We start from the raw sequence: 20736 nt of genomic DNA on the forward strand, positions 1-20736 counted from the left end.
CCATCTAAAAGTGCAGTTCCAGGGATCCACCACCCTCTTCTGACCTCTACAGGCACTGCGCACTTGTGGTGCACAGCATGCACACAGACAAACGTTCATACATATAATTTTATTTTAAAAAACCAATTTGTAACAGAGAAAAGGATTACCTTTTTTTTTTTTTTAATGAAGCTTAAAACTACATGAATAAATTCTCTTGATTTGGGAGAAGTTACTGGAGTCTTTTTTACTCCAGCCTTCATTGTATGAAATTAAAGCCTGGAGATACTGAGTCAGTGTAAATTCTAAAACTTTGACTCAGTAGAAGACATTATGCTGTGAATAACTGAAAATGTTAATTTAGCATCTTAAACTAGTATGGCTTTTTTCTGTTAGTTGCTGCAGTCACAGCACTAATACCTTCTATCTAACTAAGCCCAATCCACTTTTAGAGCATGAAGAATTGTTTACAGAATTGTGCTAATCACCAAGCTAGCTCTTAATTATTCCAGTGTTTCCCTGAGGTCCTTTTATTATAAAAATGGTGTCCATTCATTTCAAAACTCTGGAGAGAATTCTGTGAGGCAGATTGTGAAAGTCAGCCATGTCACTGACGTTGGCTTATTTCCGGCTCTGTGTACTGGTCTTGCTCCTCAGAGATAAGGGTTTCTGACAGCTGCGCCTTCTGCAGCTGTGCTGAGCAGTGCAAGCCTGCAGTCCCAGCGTGCGTGGTGGCTGAGCTGGAGTCTGACTTGGGCCCTGGCTCCAGGAGGAGGAGTGGGAGGAGGAACACGATGAAAGAGCTGTGAGGAAGGAGTAGATGAACTCCAGTAGAACTCACTGCAGAAAGAAAATTCATTTCTCAGGCCAGTGTGCCCTGAGGGTGGGGGGTGGGGTAGACCAGATTTGCATTGGAGAAAAGCAAAAGGCAGGTGTTCCACCAGAGAGGGGCACAGGCCTTTTATGTATATAGCAACCACAGCAGAGATGGGGGTGGGGTGCGCTGAGCCTCCATAGTAAACTGTTGAAAACCTTTGAACAGGACAGTGGTGTAACCTAAGAAATGTGTCAGGAATAGTATCAAATCCTCCAGTGCCAGTCATGGGCGTTCAGGTCATCTGGCTGGAGAGTTATAACGTACACTGGCCACAGGGCTGTCGCTTACATCTAGGTTTCAGCAGCTACTCTATTCCATCCAGTCTGGCAAAGCCTTGATTGTCAGGCACACCTTATTGTACGCCATGCCGGTGAGGGAGGAAAGAGGGAAACGCTGCTGTTTAGTTTTAAAGATAGTACCAGTTAGGAACTGTGTCCTGATTTCAGAGATCACAATAATAAAGAAACGTGCATCATAAAACCAGTGAAATAAGATCATTACATGATATAGAGAAAAGCCGAGAAATGCAAGAAAAAAATTGAGAAAATGAAAAGGAGAAGGGGATACAATCAAGGACAAGCAGAGAAGTTGACCTTGAAAAGGAGGGTGATTTATGCTTCCTAGGCTATGAGAAAAGAAATGAATAATGGCCCGGAGAAGTCTAGCAGCTAAGAAGCTAAAACATCTAGCAAACTGATAACAGTGAAGGCAAGGTCATCTTTGGAGAGGGTGACAGCGGTGGCTTTGAGGGCTGAGACTTGAGAGTGAAAAGGTTTCAGAGGAGCGAGGCATAAAAGATTCCCCCCAGAAATGAAGGGGCCAGTTCAGATTGCAGAGGAAAGAACCACTTGGCCCTATTGTGGTGTTCAGGAACACTTGGTACCCCAAACAGGATGGGAGTAAAATGAAATTACTGTCTGCGGTGTGGGAGGTTGGCAGGGCAGGAACAGACAGAAAATTCACTAGTGCAGGGTCTTCTCAGACGAGTTTGGCTTCTCTGCCATTTGGGTTAGAAGTGAGAGATATGGCTAGAAGTAATAGACTTTTTTTTATTTCAAGGGAGAGAAACAAATACAGGATTAGTGATTATAGAGAAGATAAAGAGTAAGTTTGGAAGAGAAGTAGACACATAGGAAGGTATTGACTGGAGAATTCAGAATTTTAGAATTCAGAGCAATGTGTTTAAAGATGTATTTTCTTCTATCTCTCTTGTTTGAAAACTGGTCAGGTTCTTTACTGATTTCAGCGGATGGCCCTTCAACCTTAGAGGGCAGAACAAGTCCATCAAAGCTTGCCCCCTCGCTCTGAAGAAGTGATAGGTACTAGCATTGTCTCTTAAGCTGGTGTTCCTAACACACTGTTCTTCTCCATGCCCAGAATTCCCATCGCCTCACCTGCCGTCTCCCCTTTACAGTTGCTAGTCCCCAAGTCCCAGTTCTGGGTCTCTTGTGACATCTTTCCAGACACCTCCCATAATCCTGAACACACTGCAGTGTTCACGAGTCCGCCCTCTCTCAAGTAGATTGTGAGCTCCTTGAAGCCAGAAACCAGCTATTTCCTTTGCCCCCCAGTGCCAAGCACATACTAAGTCATTCATATCTACTTGGAGGATTTGGGGTGAGGGACGCTGTTGGGTGACATTTAGTTGTTGCTGTGTGTTCTGGTCACCTGGCTGTCATTGTTACTGACTCTGCTCCAGGTGAAGCTGTGGGGCTTCCATGGTCTAACAGAAAGTTAGTTCAAATAAACACAGAGGCCCAGACAGCGTGGATGTGGAACAACTGTGAGAGTGGACGCCTGGAAGACTCTTACAGTGAACACTGGTGCCCAAGGGTCATGCAGGAGCAGATGCCTGCTCTGTGGGGAAGAGCAAGGAACAGGGTAGAACACGGGCAAAGACAAGAGTGGAAGCAAACAGTTGGGAGGCTGGTGTGTTAGGAGAGACAATGGGGACGCGAGGCAACAGTTTGACAGGGACCCACATAGAGACCTCAAGGGAGGACCGGGCAGCAGTGGTCAGGCTAGGGGTCTTAGGCGGGGAGAGGACTCTGGGGCGTCTGTGCAGTGAGTGGTCTTTTCCCCTAGTGCTGACGGTGTGAGAAGGGAGCGGGACTTGTTTTCAGGAAAGGGACACCCCCGAAGAAATGGTGAATACTAGGATCCAGTGAAAGTCGTTGCCTGATTGTCAGTCTCCAGGCTCAAGGCCTGAAAGTTCTTAAAGTTTAGTGATGTCAGAAGTAGCTTCACTTCTTTTCTCTTTTCTTCCTGATTGAGCTAGCCCTGAGTTTTAGTACTGTTGAACTATACAGCAGTGAAATGTGGAGGGATCAGCCTGCTGCTGACGCCTCTGTTACCCATGTAACACAGGCCCACAAGCGCTCATTCTCGGCATTTTCCCTTGTGTGTTATTCTGCAGATTGTTTTTCCCACTTAGGAATTTGCTATAAACATCCCTTCAAGTCAGTGGACAGAATCTAAATTATTTTCTTCATAGTTGTTTAAAAATAACTGTACATAAAGATAGATGCCCCATAATTTGTTCTGCCATCCCCTTGTTGATGGATAATTGGGTAATTTACAGTTTTTGCTACTACAAAAAAAAAAAAAAAGGTCGTGTTGACACCGGTGCTTCAGCAGCATGACCCGTGTGGCTCTGTGACTTTAGTCATGCATACCAAACTAACACATGCACATTGTATACTGACGGTCCTCCTTACTTCCTTGCCCTCCCTTTTCTTAGTTTTCCCCTCCCATAATTCCTCTTGGTTCCCCTAGTCAGTTTTACTTCTGAAGTCATGTCAAATGCACATCCACAATTTTATATATCTATGCAAGATAAAAAAATAAATAAATACACATGAGAGTAGGCATGGTGTCTGTCTGAGACTAGCTTGATTCAGTTGGCGTGCTCATCAGCAGGTGGGTCTTTTAATGACACACAGCAGCATGTAGCCACCAGCCACAGCAATTTCAGTTAAGTGAAAGGCAAGCCTCTCCCTTCCATAGGCCTCCTTTAAGGAGCACAGTAGGCACATAAGTTACCCGCCTAAGCACAGTGCAGTCTGTTTCTAGCCTCCAGAAAGTTCTTCTGGACATCCTGGATGACACCAAAGTTATGTCATAAAAGAAGACATCTTTACGAGCGCATTTTAAAGTAGAATGTGTCTTTGCCGGTTGCCCCTGCAGTTACTTCAATGAGAACCAGTACCCAGATGAAGCCAAGAGAGAAGAGATTGCCAACGCTTGCAATGCAGTCATACAGAAGCCAGGTAAGGCGAGCACAGCGCAGCGCTCAGCTGGGAGGTCTGGACAGCTGCCCTCCTAACACAGGCCCCAGCCCCGTGGTCTCCACGTAGTGCTTCTGACGTTACCTGACATGAATCGAGTGCTCACACACGATAACTCGACATGAGATTTAAGGCATGGAATTTTTTTAAATTATGGGTTTGTTTTTATTTAGCATAAACTTATCAGTTCTGAAATAACCATAAAGTGTGAAAATTCAATGAGTTTTGTTAATACAAATAAGTAAACCCTGGTTTTTTTTTTTTTCCCAGTTGCTCTAAAATTGTGTGATCTGTATTCCTTTGTGGGAAAGCTCTTCGGGGTTGGATTCTATCTGCTTCCCACAATGGGATGACTTCTGCGTAGCTAAGGGAGATATGGTGGTTCCCTTTTAAAGTGTCCTTTGGGAGTCCACAGCTGCTCTGCTACTTCCTATGTGTCCTATTCCCTGTGTATTTAAGAGACTTAGCACAAGCGCCCATTTCGTTAAAATGACCAGCTGGTTCCCATTTGGCCCCTTGTTTTAATGGCTTAAGGGCTGTATGAATCGGTTTTATACAGCGAAGGGGGATTAACTTCTTTTAGAAAGTGACTTCTATCATTATCTACCCTTACATGCTCAGTTCCACCCTCGGAGGAATCTGTTCCCTGCATGCACAGGGCTACAGCCCCAGTGCAGAGATTTGCTCCCGCTGAAAAACTCAGATTAAAAACTTAAAACAAGAGGGTGAGAGAGGAGGGGACAGTGCTGCTTACCAGTTAGCACACTGTCTCCATAAAAATTAACTGTGGTGGCCAAGAAGACCATAACTACAATCTAACCTGAGTTAGAACAGTTCAGCTGTGGATGCTCACATGCCTTCAAAGCTACATGTGTCTCATGTCCTCCATAACATAGAGCATGCATCCTAATCAGGAAACTAAGGACCAGAACACCAGGAAACTAAGTCATTTTTTTGTGATCCATGCACTTCTATGAAGAACATCCCTTCCAGTGAGGTATGGTGGCACACACCATTAATCCCAGCACTCAGGAGGCCAGAGGCAGGCAGATCTCTGAGTTTCAGGCCAGCCTGGCCTTCAGAGAGAGTTCCAGAACAGCCAAAGCTACATAGAGAAACCCTGTCTTGAAAACCCAAAACAAAACAAAAACAAAAAACCATCCCTCTGAGTGATGCTAATTAAGTGACACCTCCAGGATACCAACATGGAAACTACAGTCTGATTTAGAACCCTAGTAATGTACTTTGTAGAATATTTTATTACTGAGTGTGTCTTCCTGAGTTGAAGCCTGCCTTAGCTGTGCTTTCATTATGTGTCTGCTCACTCAGTGATGACTTCAGTGGATTCTCATCACTGAGCAGTGGTAGAAAAGATCCTCCTACCTGTTGTTTTAGCACTAAGTCAAATCAAAGCAACGTTTAGCAGGGAAATGTTTCTTAAAAACAGTTCACTCTTGGATCCTCCAAGATACAGACTATCTGAATTTTGTTGCATGCATTCACAGGCAAAAAGCTGTCTGACCTGGAACGAGTTACCTCTCTGAAAGTATATAATTGGTTTGCTAATCGGCGAAAGGAGATCAAGAGGAGAGCCAATATCGGTAATGTATCAGGGAGACTGTGTTGTCTCATGAGGTTAGAGATGTGATGAGAGTGGCCAGCTACGAGCGGCAGGTCTAAGCAAGCACAGCACTTGGGTCTGACAACAAGCACCATTGCTTCTCTTCATTGCTTTTTTAATAGAAGGTCAGTGTTACCTGCACTGTTGTATTTATATGTTAACAATGACTTTGTTATTTATAAAGCTAGTTGCTCTTTGTTCTAGAATGTAGAATTAACCCTGAGCGATGTGTTACTCATGTGGCTCATATTAAGGGCTTCTGTGGGGTCTCGAGAAGAGTTGTAAAGCTCCCAGCCTGCTGGTTACTGCTGCAGCTGTAGCCTAGACACTAAGAAACATCTGCTCGGGAGCTGGAATGGAGTGGATTCAGCAGGCGAGAAGTATGGCAAAAGCAGCCAGAAAGGGCATTCAGAAATCCAACTGTTCAGTGCGAGCTTATTGCTACACACTGTGCTGTATACTACAAACAGTTTCCATTGGCCAGCAATAACTTAATAAAGCTAGACGGTGGAAGACGATGTAAAAGTGCCCCAGGGGAAAACAAGCAGTCAACTGAAAAAAGAAGAAGAAGAAATGACAGGATTTTGTCCTATTCAAAACTGTAGTAAAAGTAAGAGATTTGAATGGATAAGATAGGAGTAAAATATTCATTTAAGCCTCTGAGGTTGTATTTCCGGGGCTGGGACAGCACAGTGACAGAAAGGACCTGGTTTTGATCCCCAGCACTACAAGACTGCCTTTCATTTGTGAAAATACTTCTTATCATTCCAGTTCTCAGATGCTTTGCACAGCCCCTCCAGGGCAGCTGGTGACATAGTTTTATGACTTGGTAGACCAACAGTCTAGGTCGGTTGCTTAGTGTGGGTAGAAGCCAGGCCTCCGCCCCGAGCTACAGAGTTGAAGTTCTCCCATGCACAGATCATTAGAAACTGATTACTCGTGGTCTGATTTCCTCACCATAAAAGTCATCATCAGCCACTGTGATGAGGCATCAGATAATTTAGGGACCTTTTTGCTTTTTTCGAAGAAGCAGCAATCCTGGAGAGTCATGGGATCGATGTACAGAGTCCAGGAGGCCATTCCAACAGTGATGACGTGGACGGCAACGACTACTCCGAGCAGGTGGGCCGCGGGGCTGAGTGAGGCCCTGGGTACAGAGTGGCGGGGCAGTGGCGACCCGAGCCCAGGGGGGAGGTGGGGGGAGCAGCCAGGGCCCCTCCACTCTGCTCATGTGTCTAGTTAGCCTTCCATGTGGTTGGAAAGGACTGTGGTAAGACTGTTGTCCTGTTAAATCTGTGAGTAATCTATCCACCCCTGTGGGTTTATTGTCACACAACAGGACACTTGGCAAGCACGCAATGGGGAGGAGGAGGAGGGAAGATGTTCAGAGGGAGGCAGAGAAGCAGAGAAGGTAGAAGAAGACAGGAGGATCTGACCCAAACAAGCAAGTTACACCACTTACCACACACACAGTGTCTGAGACGCACTTAGGGGCACTCGGGCAGCTGTGCCGGTGCCTACCCATGGACCATGATGGCACAACAGAAGGCCCCGCCCACTCCAGCCCCATTACAGTGGGAACCTTCATGCCCAGAGGAGTGGTTATTAACTGGAGTCTCTCTGCTCATTGACACACTCCTCTTGTGATAAATACAATACCTGCATGCTTTCTCATCTCATCCTGGGGTGCTTTGCATTGCTTGGGGAAAGTGTATTTAATCGTAGTCACTGCATGGAGTAAGCCAATGACTATAATTGGGAGAGTCCCCCATCACAAACATATTGACAGATTTCATTGAAGTTTTCATAGGATCTAAGTTTCATTTCCACTGGGAATTTAAAGAACACACAGTCCCTTCCCTAGACTGGCAAGAAAGCGTTTGCTCCTTCTTTTTTCTGGTGGTTTCCTTATCCCTCAACCTGCCACATTCTTCATTCTCTTGGTTTTTCATTGCCTCCATGTACTCCAGAAGGGTGTGTGAGTCTGCAGATTTCTTCTTAAATCTAAAAGCAAGAATGACACAGTAGCACCTGTGCACCCCAGCAGACAATCTGACCCCAGCCCCCACCTAGAGCACCAGTTCTCCAAGCGCAGCTCCACTCTCGCCTCACGACAGTGTGCTCCTCATTTCCTGATGCAAACGGTCCTGTTGTTTTTCAGCTGACCCACATAGATGGGTCATTCCCATCTTTTTTTTTTTGCAGATGCCCTAAGGGCAGCACATCATATGCTTTTTCCCCCCAAGGGACTTACTCTGTCCAAAGCTCTTAGATACAGAGTCCCCTGAAGATTTGACAGGTGAGAAACACCCCTTATCTGCGATGGCACCTTCAGTGTCTGGCACACACCCTGCAAGGGCAGCTTCCTTCACAGCGTCACGTCTCTGTTATCTGGGTTGGGTTGGGTTTGGTTTTGGAACTTGCAGTCAGGTCTCCCACCTCAGCCTGGGAGTGCTGGGGTTACAGGCATGTGCCACTCTGCCTGTCTGCAGCTTTACTGTTTAATGCGTGGAGCTCAGAGGGTAGAGAGCATCACTTAGTCTAGATGGGACACGGCCCTTGCAACTTGTATGACTGAGGACCCGTCCCTGATCTGTGAGCTCTAGGACTGCATTCCCTCTGCTTTTCTTAGCAGTGACACACCCTGGCTTCCAGTAGCCACTCAGTAGCTTTGTGGAGTTAGGAGTGCAATAGGTTGGGGTGTATCTGCGGCAAACAGAAAAAAAAAACAGATTGCTAGTTCATTTTAATCACTTCAGGTTTGGTCACCATTAGCATTTTTTTTTGATAGAATAAATAAATTCTCAGAGCTGGAGAGATGGCTCAGCCGTTAAAGGCTAGGCTCACAACCAAAAATATAATAATAAATAAATTCTCAGTGGGAAAAAGAACAGAACAAATCATTTTAGTCCTTTCTATTTGTTGAGTAACAAAAACATTAGAAGTCTGTGGACCTACGTCCATTCAGTGTCTACTTAAATACAATTCACCTGCACCATGAGACGCACTCAACCATTTCCTCCACAGATGCTCTGTCCCCTGCACGGCACCCCCGCATGCCTTTTTGTGAGCTTGAGAATTGTTATCAGCCAACGAATAACACTCATTTCTTATTTCTACACATCTAGGATGACAGCACGAGCCATAGTGACCACCAAGATCCCATCTCATTAGCTGTGGAGATGGCAGCCGTCAACCACACTATCTTGGCATTGGCCCGGCAGGGAGCCAATGAAATCAAGACAGAGGCCCTGGATGATGACTGATCAGGGAGGATTAAACAGTTAACTTAGATTAGACGTAGCACCTTAGCAGACTTTCCTCGGTCCTTACCATGTGTTCTTACAGTATAACTTACAGTTTCTTGTATGTCAGGTAGCCGTTAGGGTCTTGTTCTGTGAAGATGGCATGGTGCCCTCAGCCTTTGCATATACTCTCTCAGTATTAAAATCCCAGTATGTAAGAACCAACCAAACAGACTTCCCTGTCCCAGCCCCCGAGGCTAAAACAATCTCGCTGCTCCGTCTTAGCATTCCAAGAAAGTGCTTCCAGGTATGTAGACAACCCTCAGTTCTCCAACGTTAGGCTCTGTGTAAAATCCTGGGTACCTTTAGATTCACGTAACACTAGCCTGTACCCTGTTCCTGCCCTAAGACTGATAGGATGCAAGCTGAGGTAGCGATGCAGGACCAACCAACACCATCTGGATGTATCTACCGAGTGCAAGGAACACTAGAGCCCACCTCGGCGTGAGAGTCACTGATACAGCTGCAGTAAGCCGTGCCTCCTAGTCACAGCGTGGCGAGGCCCTGTTTCTCTGGGTGCTGTGCTAAGAGTGCTGTTGGGACCCCAGGCTCAGGCCTTGGTTAATGCTAACACGCCCAAACAGGCACCCTTCCCTCTCACGCTGTGTGACCCAGTAGATAACGTACTGCCTTCTGCCTCCGGGACCACGATTCTAAAACAAAAAGGACAAAACAACCACGTTCCAAGAAGCCAAGCCCAGCTTGAGAGCCGTAGGGAAAAGCATGAGCTGAGTGTCGGGCGGTGCTGAGCCCAGGTCTCAGAGCTGCTATACATTCCACAGCGTGGTGCCAGCGCCTGCCTGGGAAAGTGCTGGAGACATCATGGAAGTTGCTTTGCCTCCTCTTGGTGCCCCCCTCCCTGCTACCAAAAAGGTCTTTAAGGATAGAGCTGAGGTCAGAAATGAGTGAAAGAGCAGGCTTTGTACCCATCACCTGGAGTCCACTCTGAGTTGGTAGGACTCTGTTGGGGACTGTGTCAACTTGACTGTCACAGATGCAGATCCTTGCTTAGCTAGGGGCTGAAAAAGCAGGGGACATTACCGCTTACATCGTGAGTGTGCGGGACACAGCAGGACATTGTCTGCTGTGTTCCCTTTACTCTGTCCTTGTGGAGGTGTGAAAGCTATATTGCTACAGGCAATTTATTTAATAATTGGAAGCCATATTGATAATGGATGTGGTAATATTTGTAGTTTAATCTACTTTAAGCGGCAGTAACTAATGGAATTTTTTTCCTTGATCACATATGTAGCACTTTTGTTACTTTTTAAAGATATTTATATTTGATAAATCTTTTTTTCATTTTGAGAACTCCAAATACCAAACAGTGAACTTGTGTTATGAGTCACCCTGTGATCACCTTGTCATCTAGTAGCAAAATGATGAACTATTCATGCATCAAAGAAAATTACATCTGCTGGCCTTGTCTGAAAATGATCTCCTGGAGACCTGATTAAATGACACTGTCACTGTGGCTAAGAAGAAACAGCCTTCAGTGTGTGTCTGAGAGAGGCTAAATGTTCTGTGCCTCACCCCATCTCTCCTCTGTGTGTCTGAAGAAGCCCTGTTCGGAGGGCAGTGTGGAGTAGGCCGCTGCGCAGGGTTCCATCTTTCTGTCTGTTACCTGAACAAAGTAGGTGCCATCTTCTCACCTCCTCCTTCCTCACCAAGTGTGTTCAGTGTCAGAACTGAGAGAGGAGGGCACGTCAAGCCCTCAGTTTCCCTTCTCCCTGGCCAGACCCTCAGTATTCACAGCGTTTAGCCGGTCTTCCTGGGCACAGTCGATATCTGGATTATCCCTTTAGGTGTTAAGTCTTGGTTACACACATGTGAGGAGTCGTCTTTAGGGGCCTGAGGATGCTAAACCCACCTTGTGACTTTGAAGAGCGTTAGGAAGGGCTCGGTCCTTTGCCTATGAGTGGATTTCAGGGGGAATGCATGCATTTTCCCCAGCTCCAAGAACTGAAGTAAAACGGAGCCATCTTTTCTTACTGTATTACTTGAACCCACAAATTTAAGAGTAGCATTTCTTATTCTCAGGAACGAGCCCCCACACCTACTTAGAATCTTCCATGGTTTATTTGACTTTTCTTTTTCACTTAGGAGGCTGTATTATCTTCCTTTCCTTTTGTTTACTTTGAAGAAAAATACCTATTATGTCTCTCCATCCTGGTCAAGTGTTGCCTGCTTATCTCAGTTGAATCAGAAAGAGCAGGAGAGGGGAAACATTTTTCTGACAAGCCACATCCATGATTCACCATGAGGTTATTATAACTGACAACTTGTTTCTGGTGCCATTGCTCTTGTCATTTGTTACCGCTTGCCTTTTTAAAGGCACAGACTCCAGCTGTTGAGACAGCTCCAGTTTCTAAGGGAACTCTGACTGCAACAGAAGAGCAGCCTGTTCTGTTGTCCTCGGACCTTTGAGGAGAACAATGCAGCGCAGGGTCCCAAGCCCTGGCTGGGCGCAGGCAATGCCAGCTGTGTGTGGCACTGTGGTGGTACTGGAAGGGCGCAGTTGCCACAGAGGCTGGCTCTGTGCGCAGCTAGCTAGAAGGCCTGTCGCTGCTCCTTTAGCTGGAGAAGCTGTCACATACCCACAGCCTGTGCGGCCTCACCCACAGTAGGAATCTGTTTCTTTAGGATCAAGGTTCAAATCTACCATCATGTAGTTTTCTGGAGTCACCAGGTTTGATTCTACTTTTGAGTCCTGGTCCCTGAGCTCCTGAATGGCCACATTCCTTCTCCTTCCTTTGGGTGGCAGATCTTTCCTTAAGCTTTTCCAGGTTTTAGGTATGGTATTTAATCAGAAACTTTAAACTTCCCCGTGCTGAAAGATATAAAGAGCTGAGCCCTTAGACTCACCCTGTGTGCTCCTTGCCTGCCCTGTCTCTGCTCTCACCTTCTGTACTTCTTGTGGCCCCAGAGATCTTTCAGGGGTTGTGCCTTCCTGACTGGTAAAGATGTTAAAAGAGGCAAGGGATGAAAGCAGGCTTCGTAGTGTGCTGTGATTGTTATTCAAGTACTTTCATTGAATTACTGTTGCTGGACAGGAGGGTAATTTCCCACCTTCTAGTACCTTCCATGGTGACCTGTTAACAAAGGGCCATCTTAAGATATTCCCGACTGAAAACAGCGGCAGCCGGCAGCAGAGGCCAGCCAGGAAGGGCAGTGCAGTGCTCTCCTGTGTGTGACTATGCAGTGCCTTCAGAACCCAGGAGACACCTGCGATCACAGCAGCCGCATTAGTGTGGAGCACCTCATAAGGCAGGCCGTAGGAGGAGAGAGCCTGGGCCCAGGAGGCAGACAACCCCTTTGTTCCTTTCACTCCAGCTCACTAGATGACCCTAGAAAGACATGGGCACATCGGAAGCCTGCATGGATCACTTGTGCTTCACTCCAGAGCTCTAGATCCTGGGAGGTTTATCCCTCGGCCACACCCACTTTTCTTAGGACAGTACTTCCTGGTATTTTTTACCTCACGGGGATAGTGCGTGGAGAGCTCTGATACAGTCGCCTCCGCTCTCTGGCTTTAGGAACTCTTGCTTTAAACTCCTCTTGGAGACCAGTTGTCAGGCTTCCTTCAGTACTCGCCCAGCACTCTGTCCGTCTCCAGATGGCTCCTCTTCCTTTCTGTTTGAGCATCACATCTTCATCTTGAGCTGGCTTCTCTGGACGTTTCCTCCCCTCTAAACGTGGACCCTCCTTCCTGTGATGAGCAGCCAGGACTCCACCTGCCATCCTGTTCCCTCTGTCTAACACAGTGAGAATAATCCCTAATCCCTGTCCACGGTGAAGTCCCTAGCCTGCCTATAAGTGTCCCTTAAGTCCTTTCTCTCCCTGGTCTCAACAAGGATTTTGGTTAGAAACAACATTCCCCTTTAACTCAGCTCTGCCCTAACCGAGAACTTCTTTCTCCCCCTCTCCCACCTCCCCAGAGAACAGCCTAGATTGTTTCCCTTGAGCCTCACCAAGTTCTTAGGCAATAACTTTTCGTGTGGGTGATGGTCTCCTGCTCAGTGGCTCTCTGCCTCCTCCATGAGCATCAGTCTCCGTCTCTGTGGCGTCATCCTCTCGCTGTGATTGTTAGCTGTGTTTTACTACTGTATTTATTGAGGCTGTACTGAGACCAGCCAAATCCTCTTAGAGCTTTACTGAGCCAAATTTATTTTTTTAAGACTTCCCAAGTGAAGGTTGGGTACACTGACCAGCTCTGCCATCCGTGTGCTTGCGTGGGAGTTGGGTGGGGATGCGCTGGGGCAAGGTAGGGACTACATGTGCCACGCGCGGCCTTCCTTTCTTATGTGTGCTCTTTACGTTGCAAGACTGTTTACTCAGGACTGGGCCGCAGCTGTCAGCCAGACTGAATTCATCAAACTGAACTGTACGTGGTCAAACCCTTTACTGTGTCTCCTTCGTGTGTGTCCCACTAGAACAGTGAGCACCCAGATGGCAGTGGAAGGCTTTCCAGGTAGGCACCCACAGACGGCCAGCTGCTTTCTAAGGCGGCCAGAGCAGACTGCCCATCATCACACACCCTCCGTCTCAGAGATGACCAGCACTGCAGAGGGAAGGCTTTGAGACCCATCACGCTCCTCCAGAGTGTGTTCCAAAAGGCTTTTCTCAAGGAAGGGGAGACAGACAGGACTGACAGATGCTCAGGAAGAAGGTTTTGTGTGCAGCTATGGGCTGTTAGAAGCTGGAAGTTTGAACATTGAATGGTCTCCATAGCTACTCTATTACACTATCTTGGGGAGAGGTATTGAGAGAGGAAGAAAAATCAGCTAGCAACCTGACCGCCCAGACCCCCACCATAACACTAGTTTTCTTCTTTAGCCAAGAGAGGCCAAGACTGAGGGAAAGGTCAGCTCACCAGCTTGGTGCTTGCCTTGGGATTCCAGATGTGTGCGTCCCCAAGCTGCCTTCTCATCCCTGACACCCGGCAGAACTGAGTCTAGTTGGTTCTGTTCAGGTGACATAGAAATAGCCTTTTTCCACTGGCAGAGTTTCCCAAGTACACTCTTTACCTCTAGCCCTTGCTCGGGGGACTTTACTGCCGTCCATGGCTGGCAGGCCTTTTCTGTAGCCAGTCTGAGGCTGCACAGCGACAGGCTCTGTTGTTGGGGAGCTTGATGCCCCACTTAGAACACCCAGGAGGCCAGCTCCTCTGTCTCCATGTCCGTCGCTTCTCTCTTTAAATAAGACTGGCTCCGTACAGCCATAATTAACTCACAAATTCATGATGGTGTACTGTGATCAAACGAAGGTTTGGCAGCATCTTTTTTTCTTTTCCAGTTGTAACCATGGTAATTGAGGGGTGGCATAGAATGAATATATAAAAGTATAATGGTGATTGTTCGAGTGACTGAGTGTCCTCCTGACATGTAATTAGCTGTTTTAGCAGGATGTAGATTGGCATGGTCGTAATTAAGAGGGTTTCTGTCCTTTATGCGGTGGAGAACAGCAGAGCGCCCATCCTTGTTCCCTTTGAGCACTAATGCTCCCAAGAACATTTGGAACAACAGCTCAGTAAACCAAAATAATGACACGGGATTCATGCCCCACCCAGTTCAGGTCCAGAGTGGACAGCTTGGCTTATAGCTTGCATCTGACTTCTAAATTCTCTGAACCCTCTCGTGTCCAGTTTCAACTTATTCTACTTTGGCCAGAAACTAGTTAACATCTCAGACTGAGGCAGCTTCCGGCAGAGCCTTCTGGTCCCCATCTTGTTCCTGGCAGCCCAAATGCCTCCCCTGGGGGCACCTGCTGCTTAACCGGGCTTCCTGGGGTTCTCACACTTTTTCTTGGAGACGCGATTATTTCCACTGCTACAACCATCAGAAAGTATTTGCTGCACGGAAATCTCCAGAGTTAAGAAGTGTTTTCCTTATGGGACCGTAAGACCCTGAGCATACCACATAAGAACATGTGCACGTAGACCTCACACAAGAATGCATGGACTCCACAGTGTGCGCACCCCGACCTGTTCACATTAGGCTGCTTCGGCCATTGCGAGCCTCCTAGTGCTATTCTGCGGTCAGCACTGGGAGCAGCCATGTTCTCTGACCCTCACCTTGTTTTTCTTTGTGCACCCGTGCCTTCAAGACAGGCGTCGTGTAGTGCTCAGTGTGCAGTGTCCTCCTAACTAGGAACTTGAGGTAATCACCAGCCCCTCCAGCTGATGCTTAATTTAGACTTCTTTCTTTTTTTTCTTTTCTTTCCTTTTCCTTCTCCTCCTCCTCCTCCTTCCCTCCCCCTCCCTCCCTCCCTCCCTCCCCCCTCCCTCCCTCCCTCCCTTTCTTTTTCTAGTCAACCTTTGCAGGAGCCTTGACTCATTTAGAGGTGTTAGAGGGTCCACCTTCCGGAATTACCAGTAGCTACCAGTGCTAAGTGGCCTTTTATAAGACTCAGATGAGGTTAACTTGAGTCCATGAGCCCTGTCCTCTTTAGGCTGGACACTATGGGATTGGCTAATAGCTTTGTGTGCGCGTGCGTGCGTGTGTGTATGTGTGAGCAATCACATCTTCGCCTTTTCTATAGAAAGTCCCCCTCTCACCCACAACACTAATCGATCATGCAGGTTCCAGCTGTTATGTGGAAAGGCTAAGGTTGATATGAGCCTAGAAAAGTCTAGACAGCCCTCTTCCCCTCAGCACACAGACACACAGAAAGGGGAGGAAAAGATTATAATTCTGGGGATGTTTCAGTGTGGTTCCTCCCAGGTACCTTCAGTGACATTTCCAGCAGGTGTCTCCATCAGGAAGGTGGTCCTGGGAGGGCGGCTGTTGCTGCTGCTTCTATAAGTTACCTTGTGGCCCCTTCCTCCGCCTGCGGTCAGTGGTGTGGTCCTTGAGACCAGTCAGCCTTGATGAGGATGGCGGCCTTATAACGCTTCTTCCTTCCCCAGCTGCTGAGCTGTTGTGATCTCCATTAGAGGTTCTGGTCTGCCTTCGGATTCGATTCCAAAGTCACTAGTGGAGTAGTTTTGTGATTTCCGTGACATGTACTACAGAGCAGCAAACCATACGATTACTGAGCATTCCAGAGAACAGAACTAGCATACGGCTAGAAGGCACTGACATCATCGCTTGGCTGCTCAAGAGGGACACTCTGCCCAGGGTAAATGTTCCTGGATTCCCATAGATCCCCCACCCTAAAACAGGGGTCAAGGGCAGGGTAGGTGGTGGAACTTGCCTCTGAATAGCTTCCTTCCTTCCTTCCTTCTTTTTTTAAGAAACCTAACCCCAGAAGTGATTAGTGTAAGAATCTGAAGATGCTGGCATTTGGGTGATGTGTCATCTTACCTGCTTGCTGTTCTCAGGCAGCACAGGGTCACCCCAGTGCCACAGGTCCTTCCATTGTCTCTGCAGCCCAATTCTCAAGCACTGCATCATCTGTGGGGTGCAGGCTCCCAGCCCTCCCCTCCTACCAGTGACTGCCTTGGAGCCTGTTCTTCTCAGTTCTTGTAGCACTTGGCTGCATCCTGCTTTGACTTTGAGGCATCCTGCTTGAGTTTCCGAGAGTTTGTGCTGAACCCTCCGTCAAACCCTCTGTCCCTCTGCCACAGTCAGAAAGGGAAGTAGAAGCCTTGTGGAATCCGAGGGTCTGGTGTTCTGGCATTAGTGCGCCCCTGCCCTTGGCCTCTTTGGCTCCTCGTCAACACTGACTAGCCCATAAGTAGCAGTTTCTTGAAGACATCCGAAGTTGGGCCTAGAATAAGGACTTTTTAATATCCAGAATCCAAGAATGGAGCAAGCGCCTCAGGGCTAATGTGGAGGTGTAGTGATTCTATTGTTAGCAACACGAAACAAGGGACATCTTCAAGCTGACCCGCTACACCCCTTCTCTCCCCTCCCCTCCCCTCCTTCTCTAGCTCTTCTCACAAAGTCAGGTTCTCTGCGAGTCTGGCTGGGTCACTGGCCTCCTCTGACCTCTGTCACATCAAGGGCAGCCTTAAAGCCTGAGAGAATGAAAGCCACCTGAGGAACAAGGCCTAGGAACCCGGGGGCTGCAGCTGCTTGTGGCACTAGCCAGTGGGGCCTCAACACTGTCCCTATTTTGCCCCAGCCACCTTGATCTGGAGAGAACAAGCATGTGTGCCTTTCATTTTGGTATAATTAAGATTTTGCATCTTTGTTTGTGGCCGAAAGTGCCATGGAAATTGAAATGAGTGCCTGTCGCCTGCCCAGGACGCACGGTCCCAGGCACTCGTGTTTGAGGGTTTGTTGTTCCCCCCAAGACTTAGCTTCCCAGAGCTTCCAGGTCGGATCTCTCGTTCTTGTTTTGTAGCTTTCTGAGCCCAGAAACTCCTCCCTTTTTGCTTTACTGGAACTAAGAGCCCAGCCCAAGGCATCTAGCCGCTCCATGGCTCACCGAGGCCATTAGACTAGAAAACCAAATGGCATTAGAGCCGTCTGAATGCAAACAGCAGCTGCTCTCTGATGCGCCCTGGGCCCCATCTGCAGGTGGGAGGTGCGAGTGTGAGTTGTGTGTGCTAAGTGGAGATGAGCGCTTGTGGCTGCCTTCAGAAATCCCGTTATCATTCTGCCTTGATGCCCACACTGCCTGTATTGATATCTGTGGGGATCTCATCATGCATTTCTGAAAATGGGCACCAGAAAAACAAAACCAAAGTTCTCGGGGTGGGTGGAGCTTTTTCTTTCCAAGTACTGGCCATTCTGGCAAGCTTTCTCCTTTCTAGTTCTCCCACACCACCACTGTGGAAGCGCTCTTCTTTCCTAGTGGTCCTTTACAGCGTGTCATGGCAGCCTGCACCTCATCATGTGCAGCTTAGGGACCACAGTGACCAGGCTGGCCCCTGAACCACCAGATAACTTTACTGGCTGCAAGGTAGGACACACTCTGTTGGCAGATGCCAAGAGTATGGCAGTTGTGTCCCCTAAGAGCCTACATCCTTTCTCTAATCTCCCCATGGGCCCAGCCTCCCCTCCATGGCCATGGTTATGTTGGGTCTGCAGTCCCTTCCAGAACAAACTTCTCATTTATGTTTAAGTGCCTAAGCAAGTTACAGACCTCTGGGACCTGCCCAAGAGTTGGCCTGTGCCCTGTTGTTCTCACCAGGTACCCAGCCTCAGGGCGAGTGCTGTGCACACCCCCCACCCCCAACCCAGCGTCCTTGCCCTTCTGCAGGCAGAATGGTCATGAGGGCAAGCAAGGGGAGAGGGCTGGCTTTGTCACTGTTTCCTGTGTTCCTTCTATTGATGTGACTGTGGTCTTGGATCAGAGGGAGTTTTAAGGAGTCTATTTAGCTAGAGTTCAGTGGCTACTCAGTGAAAAACAGGAAAGAGAGAGCCTCTGAGCAGAATTCTGTCTAACAGCACGTGGGGCCATTTCCCGCTCTCCAGCAGGCAGGGATGGTAACTGGTAAACCTGTGAATACTGGAGCCCTGGCTGCATCTACAGCCCAGATACCGAGAAGCCAGGAGCCATGGTAGTCCTAGTAAGAGCCAATGTGCATTTTTCAGAACGAGTGAGACTGTTTCTTTTTGGAAATAATTTAAGTCTGAACTAGATCTAGGCCTTTATATACATGGGGTATAGGACAGGTCGTTTAGTGGCTGCTGTGCTCAGTTGGTATATAGCACAGGTGACAAGTGGGAAAGGAACAATCCATATGTAGGCACCTTATTTTCATTAATAATCCAGGATTTTTGTTCAGACAATGGAATAACGCAAACACTGGGCATTTGCATGTAACAGGTGTAGATGACCCTGCCTCACCTAGCGAAGGGAGAGCAGTGGATGAGAGGCCAAATGGTGTTACAGTGAGGCTGTGTGGAGCATGCAAACCGTGCTGCCCCTGAGGAATGTGTTACCCATCTCCTAGATGCAGCACTCAGGGTCTACCAAGCACCTGTCAGGCCCAGTATAACTGAGGACTGTCAGCTGGATGCAGTGTGAGGAGGCCAGGGCTCTGGGCCCTGACTGGACTTGAACAGTCTAGCAAGAGCCGAATGCTAAGGAGTGACGGCCACTCCTGTTGAAGCGCAGCTTGTGTAGTTCACTGTGGGTCTGGGAACAAGCTGGCTTGGCCAGCTGAGAAGTGGAAGGCAGGCTTGCACATTTTGACCAGACACCAGGGACCAGATATCTTGAGGTTGCCTGCAGGTATTCGGCATGGTGGCTGTGTAGGATCCTGCCAGATGAGTCGGGGAGGGAGCAGGGCGCCCTCCTGGCCGTGGCTGTTGTGTCTTAGTCTGTGTGTTTCCCGTTGGTGTCTCCTGGTCTCTGTCCCCATCTGTGTGCCATGTGTCCCTGAGGGTGAGTCACACCTGTGTCTGAGTCTGCTGTAAGGTGTTCAGTCTACCTCAAGGGGTCATCATGGCAAGCTCTGTCCACATGGAATCCTCCTTACATGCCACACACACTGGAATGTATACCACCCCACCCCATAGCCCTGACCCCATCTTTCCCCATAATCACCACAGACTCCTAGTGCAAATTGGATGCTGCTTTAAATGTGAAAAAAAAAACTGTTCAAAAGCTATAAAATCTGAATGAAAGCTAAAGCTGAATTTATAAGCCTTGTTGCATATGAGCCAAAAGTGCAAAAAGCTCTATATAATGAACTAACCTGCCACTCGTATAAATATAAATATATATAAATATATTAAAAATCAGACTGTTCTACAAAATTGTGTATTTGTATTTTTGTGTACGTACAATTTTCTGCTAAGCAGAAGGAGGGTGTAGTATAGGGCGCTGTGAGAAGAGATTTGGCTTAATCCCATTTCTGTTACTTATTTTTGTTAACATCAGATGCCTGTCTTCGTCTTCTCTGTGTATGACACTGTTTGGAAAGCTGCAGTATCCTTCTTCCTTAAGCCAGAGTCTGTGATGATAAAGCTGGGGCTCAGGGAGGTGTCCCAGCCACCCAATAGAGGGGGGCGGGAGGCAAGGCTTGCATCCCTGAGGCCCGGCATGGCATGGCATGGCATTCTGACTTGTCTCTGGGAAGCAAGCTCCCCTTCTAGGAACCAACTTCCCAGACAAGATACTCACAGACCCAGGGAGCCAGGGGAGACGTCTATCCATTGTCCAGGTGGCTCTTCCTGTTGAAGCACCCAGCCCCTTAGCTGTCACTGGGCCATGTCTCCCTTCCAGGTAGCTGCTGCCTTTTCAGACAGGGTTACCAGATGCCTCCCCTCTCGGAGCTGTCACCAGACCTCCAGTCCTTTACCTGGAGCATCTCCAAACCCACTTTGCCGGTGCTAAACAGGAGAGGGGTTAGAGTGGCTGTCAGTAATGGCCAGAATCAACCCACCAGAGGCCAAGCCAAGCCTGGGTGCCCACCACCATCCACACCCTCCCAGCCCCTCCTGGAACGTGCTCTAGGGAGTGATACTGCGCCTTCCCAGTAGGACTCGGAGTATAACAGTGTGTGATGACTGTAGCAAAAGGCCCTTGTTTCTAGATGTACATGGTCAAAGAAACAAGCGCTCTACTGTATTGATTAACTAGTTCCGATGAGTCCTGTTTCATTGTATCTCCTATTCTGGATTAGTGCCTTTTGGACAGTAGACTGTTCTGTAATTAAAATGTAGTATACTGCTTTTTTGTACAGTTTTGTTTTAATAAAACTTTTTTTTAATTTGTGTTTATTTTAGTATTGTACCTACTAGAAAATAAAACGTATAACTGAGCAGA

At 47.8% G+C, this 20736-nt stretch overlaps 1 protein-coding gene across 11 annotated transcripts in view; it reads left to right on the forward strand.

Moving 5' to 3' along the window:
• Positions 1-20736, forward strand: part of HMBOX1 (homeobox containing 1) — a 137743-nt gene extending 117007 nt beyond the window's left edge. For 3 of the 11 annotated variants that reach the window (XM_084767194.1, XM_084767190.1, XM_084767193.1), the window contains exons 7-11: positions 4043-4125; positions 5649-5744; positions 6792-6886; positions 7104-7175; positions 8893-20736. In XM_084767194.1, coding sequence (XP_084623320.1) covers positions 4043-4125; positions 5649-5744; positions 6792-6886; positions 7104-7175; positions 8893-9030 — 484 coding nt within the window. In that variant the 3' untranslated portion in view covers positions 9031-20736. Of the gene's footprint in view, positions 1-4042; positions 4126-5648; positions 5745-6791; positions 6887-7103; positions 7209-8892 lie in introns of all 11 variants that reach the window. The other 8 variants (XM_084767195.1, XM_084767196.1, XM_084767200.1 and 5 more) reach the window with 8 other exon arrangements.

This window comes from Acomys minous (genome assembly GCF_964271855.1).
Source record: "Acomys minous genome assembly, chromosome: 18".
Classification (NCBI taxonomy): domain Eukaryota; kingdom Metazoa; phylum Chordata; class Mammalia; order Rodentia; family Muridae; genus Acomys; species Acomys minous.